Source organism: Canis lupus, chromosome 20 (assembly GCF_003254725.2).
Source record: "Canis lupus dingo isolate Sandy chromosome 20, ASM325472v2, whole genome shotgun sequence".
NCBI lineage: Eukaryota > Metazoa > Chordata > Mammalia > Carnivora > Canidae > Canis > Canis lupus.
In genome coordinates, this window is record NC_064262.1 from 55,236,064 (window position 1) to 55,254,360 (window position 18,297).

At 57.8% G+C, this 18,297-nt stretch overlaps 1 protein-coding gene across 1 annotated transcript; it reads left to right on the forward strand.

Moving 5' to 3' along the window:
- Positions 1-1,008: 1,008 nt before the first annotated feature.
- TICAM1 (TIR domain containing adaptor molecule 1) lies at positions 1,009-14,793 on the forward strand. The gene is made up of 3 exons (XM_025457049.3): positions 1,009-1,151; positions 3,808-3,918; positions 12,185-14,793. Exon 3 carries the CDS (start codon positions 12,322-12,324, stop codon positions 14,575-14,577), a length of 2,256 nt encoding a protein of 751 aa, XP_025312834.1. The 5' UTR covers positions 1,009-1,151; positions 3,808-3,918; positions 12,185-12,321; the 3' UTR covers positions 14,578-14,793.
- The last annotated feature ends 3,504 nt before the right edge of the window (positions 14,794-18,297 follow it).

Sequence of the window (18,297 nt, forward strand, 5' to 3'; positions counted from 1 at the left end):
GACTTCCCTATAACCTCTCGTGTTTTGTTTTCCACATCTTTACAATTTTTTTTTTTTTTTTTACAAATGGTATTTTGAGAAGAGGCTCTGAGCTTCTTTTTTTTTTTTTTTTTTTTTTTTTTTTGAGGCTCTGAGCTTCTGCAAACTGACAAAGAAACGTGGTCAGAGGCATTCTGACTTTTGTAGGTCCTTTTGCCCATTAAAATAAACAAACAAAAATTATATATACAAGCATGTTGGTGTAAAGACGACTATAATCCAGGGTGGACCTGGATTCATTGTTTTCTTCCTGATCCAAAAACAAAACAGTGTCACGGGTCCCTAATAGGACGGTCCCACACCTTAACTTTGATCAAGGGACATGTGTGTGCTGGGTCTGGGACCCCCCCAAAAGGTTAGGACCTCCTCTGAACTTTTGCATGTTGTTTTCACAGCTTCAAGATAAGCCATCTTAGGGGATGCCTGGGTGACTCAGTGGGTGAGCACCTGCCTAATGCCCAGGGGGTGACCCTGGGGTCCTGGGATCCAGTCCCTCATTGGGCTCCCTGCAGGGCACCTGCTTCTCCCTCTGCCTGTGTCTCTGCCTCTCTCTCTGTGTCTCTCATGAATTTAAAAAAAAAAAAAAATCTTATAAAAATAAGCCATCTTGGCTGTCCGTCCTCTAGCCACCGGGGATCCCCAAGCCCCTCCATGGTGGCCACGGTTCCCCTTCTTCCCAATTTCGGGTAGCCCTTCCCCCCCTTACCCTACCTCGCCCCCCCTTCCCCGTTCTATTCCGTGGAATGCATTATCGCTAGCTGAGATGATCTCATTTTTAAATTGTGGTGACTGTCCCTAGACTGCGGGCGCCCGGAGGGGGAGGCTCCGTCCCTCTGTGGTCCCCCCCATACCCTCCCCAGACGGAACCCCCCTCCGGGGAGGAGGGGCGCGCAGGGCACCGCTGCGGGGCCCCTCGGGGACTTTCCCTGTCCTGGGAGGAAAGTGTGACTTCACCTTCCTGCCTGGCTGCCCGCGGGACGCGGAAGGGGCGGGCGGAGGCCGGGGGTGGAGCCGCCGCGCGCCCTGGGCGCCCCGACCCGCGCCCCGCCACCCGCGGGCACCGTCGCCAGGCCAGGCCGCCCGCGCGGACCGTCGCACCGAGCGGACCCCGGGTAGGTGCAGGGCCGAGCGGGCCGGGAGGGCGGGTGTGGCCGGGCAGCCCGAGGCCTGCGGCTCCTCCCCAGGTTCGCGACCCGCCGCGCCCGGATCTCAGATCTCCGCGCCCTGGCGCTCCTGGTTCGCGCCTCCCCCAGCGCTGCGCTCCCCAGCCAGGTGGCCCCGGTCCGCCCCGAGCTCCTGATTCCATCCCCGCTCCCCGCTCTGGCTCCCCAGCACCCCAGACCTCTCCCCAACACCTTGAATTCCTTCCCCACACCTCAAAGTCCACCCCACCCTCCAGGATTCCTTCCCAGCCCCCCTCGGGTCCCTTCCAACACCCCACTTCTTTCCCGACGCCACCGATCTCTCTCCAGCTCCGTGGATTCCTGGGGATTCCTCTCCAGCACCCTCCCCCCTGCCCGATTCCACGCGCCGGCACAGACCCAGGTTTCTGATCTCTCCCCCGACCTGGGGGCCTTCTGCCCCAGCCCCAGGTCTTCCTGCCCGGCCAGCGCCCCACCCCCAGCCCCTTCCAGGCCCTGGATCCACTTTTCCCAGAGGCTCCAGGGCCCCCATCCACCGAGATCCTCCAGGCCTCACTCCCCACCCCCTTCCGGTAGTGCCTGTTGGTTGGTATGGGCCTAGGAGCCGCTGCCAGGCTGCGGGGTGCTGGCTGCCATCACCACTCAGGCCTCAGGCCTGGGTGGCCCCAGGAGATCCTCATGGCAAGCCCCCCACCCCATTTCTTCCCTTTCCCTGTGGATGAAGTAGGAGGTTGGGGAGGACCTCCCCCAGGACTGGAGGGGGTGGGTTCCAGCCTGGGGTGGGGGTGGGCAGGTGGGTGCAGGGGGCTCCTGCCTGGGCCTCTGTTTCCTCTGAATAGGGGCGTGCATTCTCCTTCAGCACACATTTCTGAACCACCTGCTGTATGCGCGGGCACACCGCAGGGGCCAAGTAGTGCCCACATAGGGTCTTCGGCCAGGGTGACCAGCAAACACCACGAATGGTTGAGGTGAGGCGTGCCAGATGCAGGCAGCAGATACCCAGCTGCTTCTCCGTTGGCCTGGCTTGAGGACTGCGCAGACCCAGGCATGGGAAGGGGCTGCACTTAGTAGGTGCTCAGTGAATAGGGGTAGGGCCTGGAGCCCGGCTGTCCGCTTTGCTCCTGCGCCTTCACTTTGCTCCTGTGTGACCCAGGGCAAGTGGCTCTACCTGTCTCTGCCTCCTTTTCTCATGTGCAAACAGGCAGCCAAATTAGGCCTAACTTGTAGGGTTGCCATGTGCTTCCCACAGTGCCCACGGCGTAGCAGGTGCTCAGGCAACACTTAGTGAACAAATGCCCCTTTGGTCGCCTGCGTATTTTCCAAGGACAGTCTGGCTACGTCTGGCCCTCCCTGTCTCCTTGTAACGTTTCTTAATCAGCCAGAGGGGTCAATTGCGCCTCTGTGATGCGCCCGCCCGTCCTGGTGGGAGCAGAGTAGACCTTTTGTCCTGTGGGGCAGAGGATTCAGCAGGAAACGTTTATTGAGCGCTTACTGTGTGCCAGGTGCTGTTCTGTGCACTCATGGACTGATCGATTCAGTCAGTATGTATTAAGCACCTCCTGCGTGCCTGCCATTACACGCGGCTGTGAATAAGACAAGTAAACGCCCCTATTTTAGTGGCGCTCACTCAGGTGGGAAATGATGCATAGTCCAACAAAGTAAGTTGGGAAATCTAAAGTGTCAGGTAAGAAGAAGTGGGATGGAGAAAAATAATGCAGGGAGTGTGGGAGAATAGGCTTCAGTTTTGGGCAGGGTGGCCAAGGCTGACCTTGACGAGGAAGTGACATTTGAACTGTTTGATCTGTGGAGCTGGCCATGTGGCTATCTGGGGAAGGGTGTCCTAGGCCGAGGGGACAGCCAGTGCAAAGGTCCTGGGGCAGGAACAAGAGTGGTGTATTTAAGGAACCATGTGGCGGGATGGGAGGGAGCGAAGGGGAATGGGAGGAGGTGAGGTCAGGGAGGCGGCAGGGGCCCATGGGGAGGACCAATCAATGAGTCATGCCTGAGACAGGACTGATATCTGCCTTCTAATCACAAACCAACTTTTCCACATTTTTTGTCTCAAGCATCAGGACAAAAGCCCAGATGCCCTCCTCGCCTCCTGCTCCTTTCCCCTTCTCCAAACTATCCACAAATCCAACCATCCCCCCCTAACCCGGTCCAGCCCCCATCATTTGCTTTGCCTGAGAGTGTGGTCACCACCCTGGTCCCACAGTCCATCCTCCCCGAAGCAGTCACCAGAGGGACCCCCTAGTCTTACCCCACCCTCCTTCCTTCACAGCCCCCTTGGGCTTCCACCTCCCTCAGGGTAAAAGCCTAAGTCCTCCCCCCTGCCCCTCTCTCCCCTCTCCCTCACTATGCTCTAGCCACTTGGGGCGTCCTCATTGTTCCTCTAACACACCAGCCTCTGTCCTACCCCAGGACCTTTGCACATGCTGCTCCTGCTGCCTGCAGCTCTCTTCCCCCAGATTTTTACCTGAGTCGCACCCTCCCCTCCTTCAGGTCTCAGCTCCCATTCACTTCCTCCCAGAGGCTCCCCTGCTCCTCGGTCCTGGGTAGTTCTTTTCCCTGTTCCTCACTACCACGCCCTGCTTCATTTTCTGCATGAACTTCTCATTCTCTGCAGTGGATCGATCTCTCATCCATTATCCCCCCCAACTGCACCGTGAGCTCTGCAAGGACTGAAGACCTGTGCGTCGTGGGCCACAACAGCACCTGCAACAGCTCTTTGCACATGGTAGGTCCTCCACGAATATTTGCCCAGCGCATTGCGAGAGGAGGAGAGGAAGGAGTGGGCGTGAGCCAGATGTGGTTAAAATATTTCATTTATTTCTTTTTAAGATTTTATTTATTTGAGAGAGAGCGGGCGAGAGAACACAAGCAGGGGGAGGGGCAGAGGGAGAAGCAGACTCCCCCCTGAGCAGGGAGCCCGAGGCGGGGACTCCATCTCCAGACCCCCGGGATCACAACCTGAGCGGAAGGCAGGCGCATCACCGACTGGGCCACCCAGGCGCCCTGGTTAAAATGTTTTAAAAAGAGGAAGGGGAAAAAAAAATCAGTTTTGCCAAGACTGGTTGATTCTTATGCTTTATTGTGCTGTTGTACTGAGCTCTTGCCGGTGGTGACGGCCACTTTCAGGTTCTGTTCACAAACGACGAACCCGACCTAAGTGGGTTCCACAGGCTGGCAGGGGCAGAGCGAGGCCCCCACCCCGTGGGTGCTTCCATCCCACCAGGTGCCCGCTGTGCAGGGTGCGCAGTGGACTTTGGCCAGGAGGCCTTGGACGGGGGTGCAGAATACAACCCGGCAGGTGGGGCGGGAGCTGGGCAGGGCAGGCCAGGTGGGTGGGGGACACCTTGGGGCGGCGGGTCCCGGGAGGCGGGCAAAGCTGGTGCAGCCACTGAGCCAGGGCTCAGGCCTGTAGCAGGGGGGAGGTGGAGCCTGGCTATGTGGCTCTTGGAATTTTCTGGGGGAGGGGGTAGAAATTTTCCGGGAATGCAGGTGCGGTTGGTCCTTGTCTTGCTGCTTCTGAGCCCGGCTTGTCATTTGGAGTTTGGGGGGCTCCAAGCCCTGTGCCTGCTAATGCCCAAGCAGCCTCACAAAGTGCTACGAGCGGCCCTGACAGTTGTACACATGTGGACCCCTTCAGTCCCTGCCAGCGCTGGCAGATAGGGCTTCTCATTGCACCCATTTCAGAGATGAGGACACTCGGGCGCCCGTGTGCCCGTGGCCTGCCCTAGGCCACAGCCTGGAGGTGCTAAAGCTGAGATGGGAACCCCAAGTGCTCCTACCAACCGCTCTCTCTTGCCCAATTTTTAAAGATTTTATTTATTTATTCATGAGAGACACACAGAGAGAGATGCAGAGACACAGGCAGAGGGAGAAGCAGGCTCCTCGCAGGGGAGCCCCATGCGGGACTCGATCCCCGGACTCCAGGATCACGCCTTGAGCCAAAGGCAGACACTCAACCCGCTGAGCCACCCAGGCGACCCCTATTTTAAAGATTTGTTGATATAAAACATGAATCCAGAATAGGACGTGCGGCGGAAGTGTTGACATTGATGGGTTTTCAGAGTGAACACGGCGTGAAACGGAACCTGACGTCCAGGCCCACTCCCGCCCCCCCAACCCTGTGCCTTTGATCTACTAAAAATTGTTGGGCACGTGTCAAGACATCTGGGGGTTGTTTCTTCTTAGGTTGTATACACAGCTGCTCCCAGGAGTCCCCGGGAAGTGGAAAGAACAGTTGATCTGTGACTCGTTGTTGCCGGGGAGCGGGCGGGGGGCCGGGGGTCTCAGGCCATCCTCCAGGTATCGATCTTTCTAATTTCAGAAAGATCCAACTGACGTTGTGCAAGCGTCTACACCTTCGCTGCCCAACAGAAATGTAAGGGGCGGCGCCTGTGCCCTTCTACCCTTCCTAGCAGCTCTCTCACTAAGGGGAACAGCGAAGCCGGAAAACTTCATTCTCTCTGTGCATTTTACGTGCCGTTATCTAGCCAACATGTAACCAATAGAAATCCAATTACTCGTGGGCATCTTACCCATCCTTCTTTTTTTTCTTTTTTTGGTGCATGCTTATTCTTCAAAATCTGGTGTTTTACCAGATGTCGATTCCCACGCTGTATTTTCAGCAGTTAAAGCAACATCTGGTCCACCCAGAACAAGACGGTGTTTGACAGGGAGAGGATATTTTGCGCTGCCTCGCCTTACCCATTTCCATTTCGATGAGTTGAAAATGAACACAAGGGACGCCTGGGTGGCTCAGCGGTTGAGCATCTGCCTTCAGCTCAGGGTGTGATCCTGGGATCCAGGAATGAGTCCCACATCGGGCTCCTTGCAGGGAGCCTGCTTCTCCTCCCTCTGCCTGTGTTTCTGCCTCTCTCTGTGTCTCTCATGAATAAATAAATAAAATCTTAAAAAAAAAAAAAGACCCTTGAAGGCCAAGAAAAAAAAAAGTTAAAAAAAAAAAAGAAAATGAACATAATTTAACACTCGGCTCCTCCTTTGTAGCAGTGGCTGCATTTTCTTTTTTCATCTTTTATGTTTTTTTATTAAAATTTTATCTATTTATTCATGAGAGAGAGAGAGAGGCAGAGACACAGGCAGAGAGAGAAGCAGGCTCCACGCAGGGAGCCCGATGTGGGACTTGATCCCGGATCTCCAGGATCACACCCTGGGCCGAAGACAGGCGCTTAATTAAACCGCTGAGCCACCCGGGCTGCCCTGTGGCTGCATTTTTTTTTTTAATTTTTATTTATGATAGTCACACAGAGAGAGAGAGAGAGAGGCAGAGACACAAGCAGAGGGAGAAGCAGGCTCCATGCACCGGGAGCCCGACGTGGGATTCGATCCCGGGTCTCCAGGATCGCGCCCTGGGCCAAAGGCAGACGCTAAACCACTGCGCCACCCAGGGATCCCCTGGCTGCATTTTCAATGCGCAGTGGCCACATGTGGCTGCCGTAAAAAATACAGACAGGGAGGCTTACACACCAGAAATGTATTTTCTCGCGCGTCTGAGAAATCAGTCTGAGCTCAAGCTGTGGGCAGGGTTGGCTCCTCTCCAGGAGTCTCCCCTGGGCGTGCGGACCTCACGTCCTCACGGGGTCATCCGTTTGGGAGTCTCTGTGTCCTCACCTCCTCTTTTTTGTTGTTGTTAAGATTTTATTTATTTTTTCATGAGAGACACAGAGAGAGAGGCAGAGACACAGGCAGAGGGAGCAGCAGGCTCCATGCAGGGAACCTGATGCGGGACTCGATCCCAGGACCCCGGGGTCACCCCTGAGCCTAAGACGGACGCCCAACTGCTGAGCCCCCCAGACGTCACTTTCACCTTCTCTTCTTGCAAGGACACCAGTCACGCTGCGTTAGGACCCATCCCAATGACGTCATTTGAACTTAGCATCTCTGTAAAGACTGAGGTCCTGGGGGTTAGGGCGCCACGTAGGAATTCTTCAGGGGGACATGGTTCAGCCAAGAACAGCCCGTGATGCTTCAAAATAATTACATGGCTGCAGAGAGAGAGACAGAGAGAGAGAGAGGCATTTGGTTGTGTGATCACAAACATGCGTGCCAAAGAGCTGGGCCCGCTGTGTCGTCTCCAGGACGTTTGCTGAGGGGGGAAGAAATTCACACGCCTGTTTCTTGTCAAATGTTTCCTGCAAAGGGCCAAGAGCGAGTCTTTTCGGCTCTGCAGGCGCTGTGATCACTGCTGCGGCCCATCCGCTCTGTGTGGGGCCGGGCAGGGGCCACGCAGGGCGGCGTGGGGGTGAATGGGTGTGGCTGCGTGCCGGGAAACTTCGCTTACAGAGCCAGTGACCTCTGCCCGGGGCAGCTCAGCACAGTGTCAGGAGTGTCATTGATCTCTGTCCTAGGCAGTTATGCCTGGTTGATTGGTGTTGTGTGTGTGTGTGTGTGTGTTTTAACAAATCTCTACACCCAATGTGGGGCTTGAACTCACGACCCAAAGATCAAGAGTCGCATGCTCTTCCAGCTGAGCCAGTCAGATGCCCCATCATCAAGCCGATCTTAATTTTAAAAATATATATATCTGGGATCCCTGGGTGGCGCAGCGGTTTGGCGCCTGCCTTTGGCCCAGGGCGTGATCCTGGAGACCCCGGATCGAATCCCACGTCGGGCTCCCGGTGCATGGAGCCTGCTTCTCTCTCTGCCTCTCTCTCTCTCTCTCTCTCTCTGTGACTATCATAAATAAAAAAAAAATTTAAAAAAATATATCTGCAGGAGGGTAGCGGGTGAGCGTGAGCCTGGCGAAAAAGTGTTGCGGGCTGAGGGAGGAGCCGGTGCAAAGGCCCTGAGGCAGGAGCGTGCCCCGCAGGTTTGAAGGACAGCGGGAAGCACAGTGGCCTGGACCGGGTCCCCAGTTAAGGAGCTCCACCAGGTGACACATAGTCTACGTAGGCACGACCCACTTTGCTGCCCTACCCCGAATATTTTATATGAACGTATGATCTATAAATACCATGCCCCCCGGCCTGTCAGCCCCAAGAGGAAAGCGTCTGTTTCTGTTTTCTTCTCTCGGCCCTGGTTTGCTCAGTGGGGCCCAATGCCAGGCCGACGTGAACATGACTGCTGGTATGGACGTTTTCCTTCCTCCTTTTTACACACGTCATTATTTATCATGCGATGAATGTGTTTAGGGTTTTTTACTCCACAGATTACATCTTGGCCCACTTATTTATTTTTTTTAAGCTCACAAGGGCTCTTCAGACTAAACGAGGGGCACCTGGGTGGTGCAGCCGGTTGAGTGTCTGCCTCTTGGTTTTGGCTCCCGTTGTGACCACAGGGTCGCAAGATCGAGCTCCAGGTGCGCTCTGCTTGAGACTCTCCCGCTTGAGACTCTCCGTCCCTCTGCCGCTTGCTCCCCCTCTCTCCGATAAATAAATACATCTTTTAAAAACTACTTGGATTGATCGCCAACTTGGCAAGAGTTAGCAGTTCCCTGAAACTGCATTTCTGGCTCCTCTTGAAGTATCTCGTGGATGTGTGGTCCCTTGGAATGGTGTTTCCTCGTGGCAACACACAGACGTCACAGCCACCACATTTAGGTAGGTCTAAGGTCCCACTTCCCTCTGTGTGAAAGCCCAAGACCTCCCCATGGCCCACAGAGCCCTGCAGGACCCGCCCGGTCCCCTCCCCTGCCCTCCCTGCCCTCCCCTCCTCCCTCCCTTCCCCCCTCGCTCGCGGAACCCTCTGGGCCTCCTCGCTGCTCCTCCATCACCACGGGCTGGTCCTGCCCCAGGGCCTTTGCACAGGTTGTTGCCTCTGCCTGGGACTCTCTTCCCTCAGATGTCCCTCAGGGTCATATTTGTATGTCCTGGCGAAGTCCCTCTTGTCACTGAGGCCCTCTTGAACCACGTTAAGACTGTGAACACCCACCCCTGATTCTTGGGTTCCGTGACCCTCCTCGCCTCCTCGTGTTTCCCGTGGGGGCATTTACTCCCTGCCCATGTGGTGCTGTGAATGTCACTCCTTTGTTGGCTGCCTGTCCTCCCCACGAGGAAGTCGGCTGCATTTTGGGGGGGGGGGTCTGTGCTACTTCACCCCCCACCCCAAGTCTGCATGTCAGCATCTCAGGCCACTTCTATTTCTGAAACAGCCAGACAACAATTCGCCTCTTTACATCCTTCCCCCCGGGGGCTGGCCCCTCGGCCCCTTCTCTTCCACTTCTCGAACTTGTGCCCTGCTCCCGGGGCAGCTCAGTCCTGTCCCCCTTGGGCCTCTGCCCCCAGTGCTGGCTCTCCGCATGCTCTCTCTGGCCTGTATCTGACCTTCCTGGAGTCTTTGACCTTGGTCCTGGTGCCCCAGTGGCCCCACATCTACTCATAATGAATTTTTTAAAAAATGCTGAGTCATGTGCACACTGAGGGCTGTGACTCATGGTCTGAGATCCATGAATCACCTTTTGCTCTAGACCAGGATCGATGTCAGCACTTAGCAACATTTGGGGCTGCATCCTTGTTTGTCCCCGGGGGCGATGGGGTCCTGGGCACTTCGCGGGGGAGAGGGAGTGGGCAGCATCCCTGGCCCGTCTACTCGATGCCAGGAGCACCTTTCCCTGCAGACATGATGCCCACCTGTCCCCAGACGGTGCCAAGGGTCGGTGAGGGGAGGGGACTGGCGGTCAGAGCTGTTCTCCGCTGAGCAGCACTGGTCTGGAACCTAGGGGTGTCACCGTGGGCACTAGGGTGGACCAGACACAGGCCCGAGGCCCGCGGAAGGGCATATAAAGTTCTGTCTCCCGGAATGGATCTGCAGTGCTGCGTTTTGTTTTGTGTTTTCTTTTTCTTTTTTTTTTAAAGATTTTATTTATTTATTCATGAAAGACTGAGAGACAGAGAGAGAGAGAGAGGCAGAGACACAGGCAGAGGGAGAAGCAGGCTCCATGCACCGGGAGCCTGATGTGGGATTCGATCCCGGGTCTCCAGGATCGCGCCCTGGGCCAAAGGCAGGCGCTAAACCGCTGCGCCACCCAGGGATCCCTGTTTTGTGTTTTCTAAGTCCAACTGTGACGCGCTTAGGGAACCTGGTGACCTCAGCTATGGGATTTGGGTTACCCTCTCTAGCTTCCCGTCGTGTGCCCTTGGGAAAGCCTTTCTTCCCGTGCCTTGTTTTTCCGTCCGCCACGTGGGGGGTTATGCGTTCTGGCCTCCTCCATTCATTCCACAAGGTCAGGTCCCCGCTCTGCAGTTCAGCCACCCGGGGCGCCAGGAGAGGCTCAGCCCCACCCTCTGGTGCCCGCTGGGCAGGAGGCAGCTGGCAAACATGAAAGCCTGAAGACACAAGCAAAGTTCACCCAGTGACACACGGGGCGGGTGGGGGTCGCGGGGAACCAGGTGACGTGGGGGAGGCAGACCGGGAGGGACGGCGTGGATGGCCAGGGCCCCCGAGATGGTGCCATCAGCCCGAGAGCCGAAATGATGAGACTAGCGTCTGTGTGGCAAAGGTCTGCGGAGGGAGCACCCCAAGCAGAGGGAGGGGCACCCGTGGGGAACCTGACGTAGGAAGCAGCTTGGCAGGTTTTGAGAAATGGAGAGAAAGGAAGGGCCCCCACATGGCTGGCCGCGCTGCGGGCACGGAGCTGGCTCTCTCGAACGCTTAGCTCCTCCCGCTGCCATCGCTACCGGTACCAGTTACCCGCCGCTGAGTAAGTCACCCCAGGACATCGTGGTTTAAAAACAGCGAACAAGGGGTGCCTGGTGGCTCAGTGGTTTGGCGCCTGCCTTCAGCTCAGGGCATGATCCTGGAGTCCCGGGATCGAGTCCCACGTCAGGCTCCCTGTGTGGAGCCTGCTTCTCCCTCTGCCTGGGTCTCTGCCTCTGTGTGTGTGTGTGTCTCATGAATAAATAAATAAAGTCTTTAAAAAATAAATAAATAAAATAAAAAATAAAAACAAACGAGGGATGCCTGGGTGGCTCAGTTGGTTAAGCGTCTCCCTTCGGCTCAGGGTCATGATCCCAGGAATCCCATGATAGGGCTCCCGACTCATTGAGGAGCCTGCTTCTCCCTCTCCCTCTGCTTGTGCTCTCTCTCACTCTGTCAAATATTTTTAAGGACATTAAAAATAAATTTAAAAACAACAAATATTTATCATCCCACACAGTCCCTGGGTGTCAGGAAGCTGGAGGAAGAGGAGTTGGATGGCTCCGGCTTGGGCTGTCTCACGAGGTCAAGGTCAGGCTGTGGGCCGAGGCCGTGTCATCTGAAGGCTCGACCGGGGCTGGAGTTGCCGGGAGTCCAGATGTTCCCTCATGTGGCTGATGGAGGGAGGCGTCAGTTCCTCGCTCCGTGGGCCTCTCCAGAGGCTGGTCACGGGCGATTTACCCCCGACAGGGTGACAGAGAGAAAGCCAGTGTCTTATAACCTGATGTCAGTGGGGATAGCCCATCGCTTGTGCCGGAGTCCTCCACTCACAGAGGCTGGCACTGGCTTACTGCTGGAAGTGCCACCCTGGGCTGTGACCAGGATGGAGGTCACCGGGGATCGTCCAGAAGCCTGATTACCTCCCTAGCAAACATGTAATGAGCACCGACTGACTTCCGGTCATTGGCTCAGAATTTCCCCATGTGTTAAGGCAGCACAGTTCCCTGAAACAATCCCATAAGTGGGCTTATTATTCCCAATAGGCAGTATAGCTTTGTGGTTGGGCACACCGCCTCTGGAGCCAGATCTCATGGGCTCGAATCCCAGCTCTGTCACCCACCGGCTGTGTGACTTTGGGCCAGTGACTTCACATCTCTGGCACACTTTTTTTTTTTTCATTTGTAAATGGGGAAAATAGTAGTGCCTACCTCCTGGGTGACACCAGGCAAGTGTGGGTTGCTACCATCTTGTGGAGAAGGAAATGGAGAGAGGTGACATGGCGAGAGGTGACGTGTCTTTGTCATGTTGATAGGTTGTGATGGTATTTGGAGGCAGGCAGGTGGGGGTGTCTGGGCCAGAGTTGCCCCCTTTCGGGAGGTGATCGTGTCTCTCTTGCTTCACAGGTCTGCCGCAGCATCCCCCATGGGACTCGGTATGGTGAGCACTTAGGGGACCCCGAGCATGCAGGAAGGCAGGTGGCGTGGAACATGCCTCCACCGCTCAGTGCTTCTGCTGCCGAAGGCTGCACCTACCTGTGCCCATGGCCTGCGCGGACCTGTCGCTCTCCAGCGCCTTTGACATTCTAGGTGCCGCAGGCCAGGACAAGCTCTTGCGTCTTAAGCACAAGCTAAAGACCCTGCGCCTGGGCTGCCGGGGGGCAGACCTCCTGCACGCCATGGTGCTCCTGAAGCTGGGCCGGGAGACGGAGGCCAGGATCTCCCTGGAAGCACTGAAGGCGGACGCGGTGGCCCGGCTTGTGGCGCACCAGTGGGCCGGCATGGATGGTGCCGAGGCCCCCAAGGAGCCACCAGACTTGTCCTGGGCAGTTGCCCGGGTGTACCACCTGCTTACCGAGGAGAACCTGTGCCCGGCCACGATGCGGGACCTGGCCTACCAGGCGGCCCTCCGGACCTTCAGCTCTAGGGATGACCACCGGCTGGCCGAGCTCCAGGGAGAGGCCCGGGACCGGTGTGGGTGGGGCATCGTCGGGGACCCGGGGAGCTTCCAGCCCCTTCACTCCGATCTGGGCTGCCTCCCAGCATCCTCAGTGTCACCCTCAGGCGCCCGCAGCCTTCCAAAGCCCATAGAGGACCCCTCGGCCTGGAGCCGAGGCCGTTCCCTGAGATCCACCGGCAGCCCAGCCTCCCTGGCCAGCAATCTGGAAATCAGCGAGTCGCCCACCATGCCCTTTCTCAGCCGTCACCGCAGCTGCCATGAACCCAGCAAGCTGTGCGACGAGCCCCAGGCCAGCCTGGTGCCCGAGCCTGCCCCCACGGGCTGCCAGGAGCCTGAGGAGGTGAGCTGGCCACCATCAGAAGAGACTGCCAGCCCCCCACCAGAGGAGACGGCCAGCCCCCCACGGGGGGAGACTTCCAGCCCCCCACCAGAGGAGATGGCCAGCTCCCCACTGGGGGAGATGGCCAGCCCCTCACTGGAAGAGACTGCCAGCCCCTCCTCTGGGGAGGTTGCCAGCCCCTCATCGGGAGAGACTGCCAGCCCCGGGATGCTACCAAACAGCCCAGTCCCCACGCCGCCTCCTGACGTGGTCCCAGATGCAAGCCTCAGTGACCAGCTCGACCCCCCCAAAGCGGGGCAGATGGGCACCCACTACCCCGTGGAATGCACTGAAATGTTGGCAGCCCCCAGCTCTCTGTCCTTGCCCTCTGGAAATGCTCGCCCTGTCAAGGACCAGACCCCACTCCCACTTCCTGTAGAAGACACCGCTTCCCAGTTGCCCAACCCCAGCCCACCTCCTCCCTCAGCCCTGAGGACGTCCCCTCCCTGCCCTTTTCCATCCACCTCTCCTTCCACTGGCCCGGTCCCCTCGCACCCCTGTCCACCTTCTCCAAATTCTCCCGAATTGGAGTCGGAACAGAAATTCTATAACTTTGTGATCCTGCACGCGGCGGCGGACGAGCACATCGCCCTGCGGGTCCGGGAGCGGCTGGAGGCCCTGGGCGTCCCCGACGGTGCCACCTTCTGCGAGGACTTCCAGGTGCCCGGGCGGGGCGAGCTGCGCTGCCTGCAGGACGCCATCAACCACTCGGCCTTCACCATCCTGCTGCTCACCCCCAACCTCGACTGCCGCCTGGGCCTGCATCAGGTGAGCCAGTCGCTGATGAGCAGCCTCACGCGGCACGGGTGGCAAGACTGCGTGATCCCCTTCCTGCCCCTGGAGAGCTCCCAGGCCCAGCTCAGCCGGGACACGTGCAGCCTGCTCAGCAGCCTGGTGTGGCTGGACGAGCACTCCCGGGTCTTCGCCAGGAGGGTGGTCAACACGTTCAAGGCGCAGCAGCTGCGAGCCCGCAAGGCCCAGTGGAAGAAGGAACAGGACATCCGGGCCCTGCAGCAGCAGCGCCAGCACCTGGAGGGTGAGCGGCAGCAGGTGGCCTCGCTGAGCGCCGCCTACTCCGCCTACCTCCAGAGCTGCTCGTCGTGGCAGGCGCAGATGGAGGCGCTCCGGGCGGCCTTCGGGAGCCACATGCCATTTGGGGCTCAGGGGCCCTACGGGGGCCCGGGGCCTCTGGGGGCCCCCCCGCCCCTCCCCTCCTGGTTGGGCCACCAGCCTCCCGCCGCGCCGCCGTGGCTGGCCGGCTCGCCCGCGCCCGCCTTCCCGCCCGCGCCCGCCTTCCCGCAGCCCCCCGCCTTCTCGCCGCCCCCCGCGCCCCCGCAGAGCCCGGGGCTGCAGCCCCTCATCATCCACCACGCGCAGATGGTGCAGCTGGGCGTCAACAACCACATGTGGAACCAGCGAGGGACCCAGGCGCCCGAGGACGAGACGCAAGGAGCAGAGTGACCGAGGACCCGGGGCTTGGGGTCACCCCCAGCCTTCCCGGGGGCGGGGGGAGGGGGGAATCCCAGGGCGGTGACGTCACCCGGAGGACTCGCTGGCGCGCAGGGGGGCCGGGAGCCGATGCGGCGCTCGCGCGTTCTCAGCTGGGCGGGGGTGGCGGCGAGCGGGCCCGGGCCGTGGGGACTGTGTTTTAACTATAATAAATATTTATTGAATGTTCCCGCGGCTCCGTTCCCGTCGGGGAGACGAAAACTAGTCCCAAAAATGCAAGCGGAAGGGCGGAGCTCGCTTCTCCCCGCCTAAGGCAAGACCGGACGCGGTGCAGCTTCTCCCATTTCATTGGCCAGAGCGTCGTCACGTGGGCCCTCGGCTGCAAGGGATGCTGGGAAATGTAGTCTTCCGCTGGGCCGTGTGTGCTTTGCTGAAAGTTTTGGTTTTAATGCTGGAGAATAGGGAGAGAAAAGACTCGGGGAGACATTTAGCACGTACCGCTGTGGCCCCCTTTCTTTTTGTTTTGCCGAGGAGCTTCACCCCCATCCGGCTGGGCTCAGATCCGATCTTGGGCACGGGCATTCTGGTTTCTGAGCCTCGAGTTCTCATCTGAGAAATGGGTTTGAGGCTTCAGGGTTGTCCACAGATCCTGTGGGAGACGCTGGGGCTCCAAGGATAGTGCTCATTAACTGCAGGCCCAGAGAGGAGGGGGTTCATCTTTTTCCAGGGTCAAAGACCTTTGAGAAAGAATTAACATTTGTTGGGCGCTCACTTTATGGATTCCGCAGGCTTTGGAGATCCAAACGTATTTTATTTTATTTTTAAAAAATATTTATTTATTTATGATAGTCATACAGAGAGAGAGAGAGAGGCAGAGACATAGGCAGAGGGGGAAGCAGGCTCCATGCACCAGGAGCCTGACGTGGGATTCGATCCCGGGTCTCCAGGATCGCACCTTGGGCTAAAGGCAGGCGCCAAACCGCTGCGCCACCCAGGGATCCCTTAGAATATTTATTTATTCATGAGATACACAGAGAGAGGTAGAGACACAGGCAGAGGGAGAAGCAGTCCCACCCGATGTGGGACTCCATCCCAGGACCCCAGGATCATGACCTGAGCCAAAGGCAGATGCTCAACCACTGAGGTACCCAGGTGCCCTATTTTTTTTTATTTTTTAAAGTAATCTCTGCACCCAAGGTGAGGCTTGACCTCAGGACCTAGATATTAAGTCGCATGCTACACTCACTGAGCCAGCCTGGCACTCCTGAACCCATTTTAAACCCCAAAACTGACCTCGCTCAGAGTAGAAGCTTATACCGCTGGGCTTATTTTATGGATGGGGAAAACAGTCTCGAAGGGGTGAATTCTGCCCCCCGCCCCAGGTCACACATGGGTCAGAAGTGGGGGGATTATAGTTTCCAAGGGAGGGAGTGCAGGAAGGGTGAGCTCCGGCTGGCTGAGCCAGGAAGCTGCCACCTCCCCTCCCACCCGACAGTTCACTCAAACATTAACTTTGCAAGCCTTTCCCTCCCTTTCCTGGGGCCCAGGAGGGCCGGCCCAGCTGAGTCACCCAGGCCGTCAGATACCACTTGTTATTTTCGTCGCTGACTCAGATTTTGTCGGGGCTCAGCTTCCTGGAGCCTCCGGAGCACTGAAGTGAAACCTAGGGAGGAACCCCGGAGATCAGCTTCCAGGGTGCGCCGAGGTGGGCCGGGTACATGGACGGACGGTTTCTGATCACGGGGGTGAGAGCTAGCAGCAAATAACTGGCCGATTGCAGTTCATTTGAGCAGCATTTATTGAGTGCCTACTGCATACCCGGATTGTTCCAGGCACTGGCGTGCCATGGTGGGTGGCAAAGGCAATCACACTCCATCCTTTGCTCTTCTTTCAGGTGGAGGCGGAGGGAAGGGGGTGGTGAATGAGTCTTCACATGAAGGAACCTGACAGCATCAGGAATGGAGGGGTATCAGAAGGACTGAGCGCTGAGATGGGAGTGGCCCAGGAGGAAAAACTTTGCCCCAAGTGGCCAGGGAAGGCCTCTCTGAGGAGGCGGTGTTAGGGCCAAGACCCGTAGGAAGAGGAGCTGGTCATGATGAGAAGAGCTTGAGGACAGGAGTGATTTTTCTGGGCAGAGGAAACAACTTGTGCAAAGGTCCTGGGGCAGGGCCCTGCCCGTCATGTTGGAGGAACACGAGGAAGGGGAGAGAGGGTGGAGGGGAGGACAGGGAGGAGACAGGGGGCTCCTGGAGGGCGGTGGGCAGAGGCGCACAGGCCCCAGGTGCTCACAGGCGCCCTCTGATGGCCTCTCTGGGGAGGACAGACCGGGAAGGGGGGTGCACAGCCCTGAGCCTGGGGCCAGAGCAAAGGCAACAGAGCTGATGGGGTGATGGGGTCCCTGAGAAACTGTGACCTGGGACAAGTCACAGCCCCGTCCTGTCCTGGGCCTCCTCCTTCCCATCCGGATGCGGTCCTAGTGACTTCAGGCCTGGGACTCCAGAATTCTGCGGGTCCCTGTGTCACTCCAGCGTGTTTAAAGGACAAGCATTTTGAAAGCTCGGGGCCGGTGGCGCCTGGGTGGCTCAGTTGGTGGGACGTCTGTCTTCGGCTCAGGTCGTGACCCCAGAGCCCTGGGGTCAAGCCCGCATAGGGCTCCCTGCTCGGTGGGGAGGCTGCTTCCCCCTCTGCTGCTCCCCCTGCTTGTGCTCTCGCTCTCTGTCAAATAAATACATAAAATATTTAAAAAGAAAAGAAAAGAAAAAAAAAAGGAAGGAAAATCCTGGGCTGGATGAACTTATTTCATCCTTCCAACAGCCCAGGAGCTGGAGACTATCCTTGTCCCCAGTTTATAGATGAGGAAATGAAGGCCCAGAGAGGTGAAGTCACTTATCCCAGGTCACACAGCACTGAAGTAGCCTTTAGGGGCAGAAGAAGGAGCCGGTGTCTCTCTACTGGGTTCCAGCCCATTCGGGGATGGTGCAGACTGTTCATGCATGGCCTCCATTGCTTTTGTGTGTGCCTGTATGCTTCATTCTGTGAAATAGTCCCGTCCCCTTTGTGGCTCCCGGATCTCTCTGGGTCACTGTGGTGTCTTCAGGGCCCAGCACAGCGTGTGGCCCGCGGTAGGCGTTCAGAGAGTGGATCCTTTGGAGGAACAGGATTGGGGCGCCTGCTGCACGCAGGCCTGTGCTGGGTGCTGTCCCTGCCCCGCGGAGTTCCCTGGGCAGCGGGTGACGACCATGTGGCTTCATCCCCCCACTTATCCAGCCCGCATTTATTTTTTGTTTTTTTAAAGATTATTTATTTATTTATTCATGAGAGACACAGAGAGAGAGAGAGAGAGAGAGAAAGAGAGAGAGAGAGGCAGAGACACAGGCAGAGGGAGAAGCAGGCTCCAGGCAGGGAGCCCGACTGGGACTCGATCCCAGGACCCCAGGACCAGGCCCGGCGAAGGCAGACGCTCAACCACTGAGCCACCCAGTCCGCATTTATTGAGCTCCTACTGGGTGCACTATGAGGCTCACCAGACCCCAAGGTGACCCGAGACAACCCGGTTCTGTTCTCCCGGGGCTCACAGTCCACCGCCAGAGGTGGGGACCGGGACCCGGGGCGGGGGTTAGGCCTGTGATGGAGAAGAGTAGGGGCTGCAGAGGCCGGAAGGGGACCACTGGCCAGCCTGGGGGGCGGGGGGCGGGGGTAAGAGAAGCTTCTGGAAGGAGGAAGTCAGCGGAG

Excerpts from the sequence above, each read along its gene's own strand:
- TICAM1 (XM_025457049.3), top strand. The coding sequence starts at position 12,322 with ATGGCCTGCGCGGACCTGTCGCTCTCCAGCGCCTTTGACATTCTAGGT.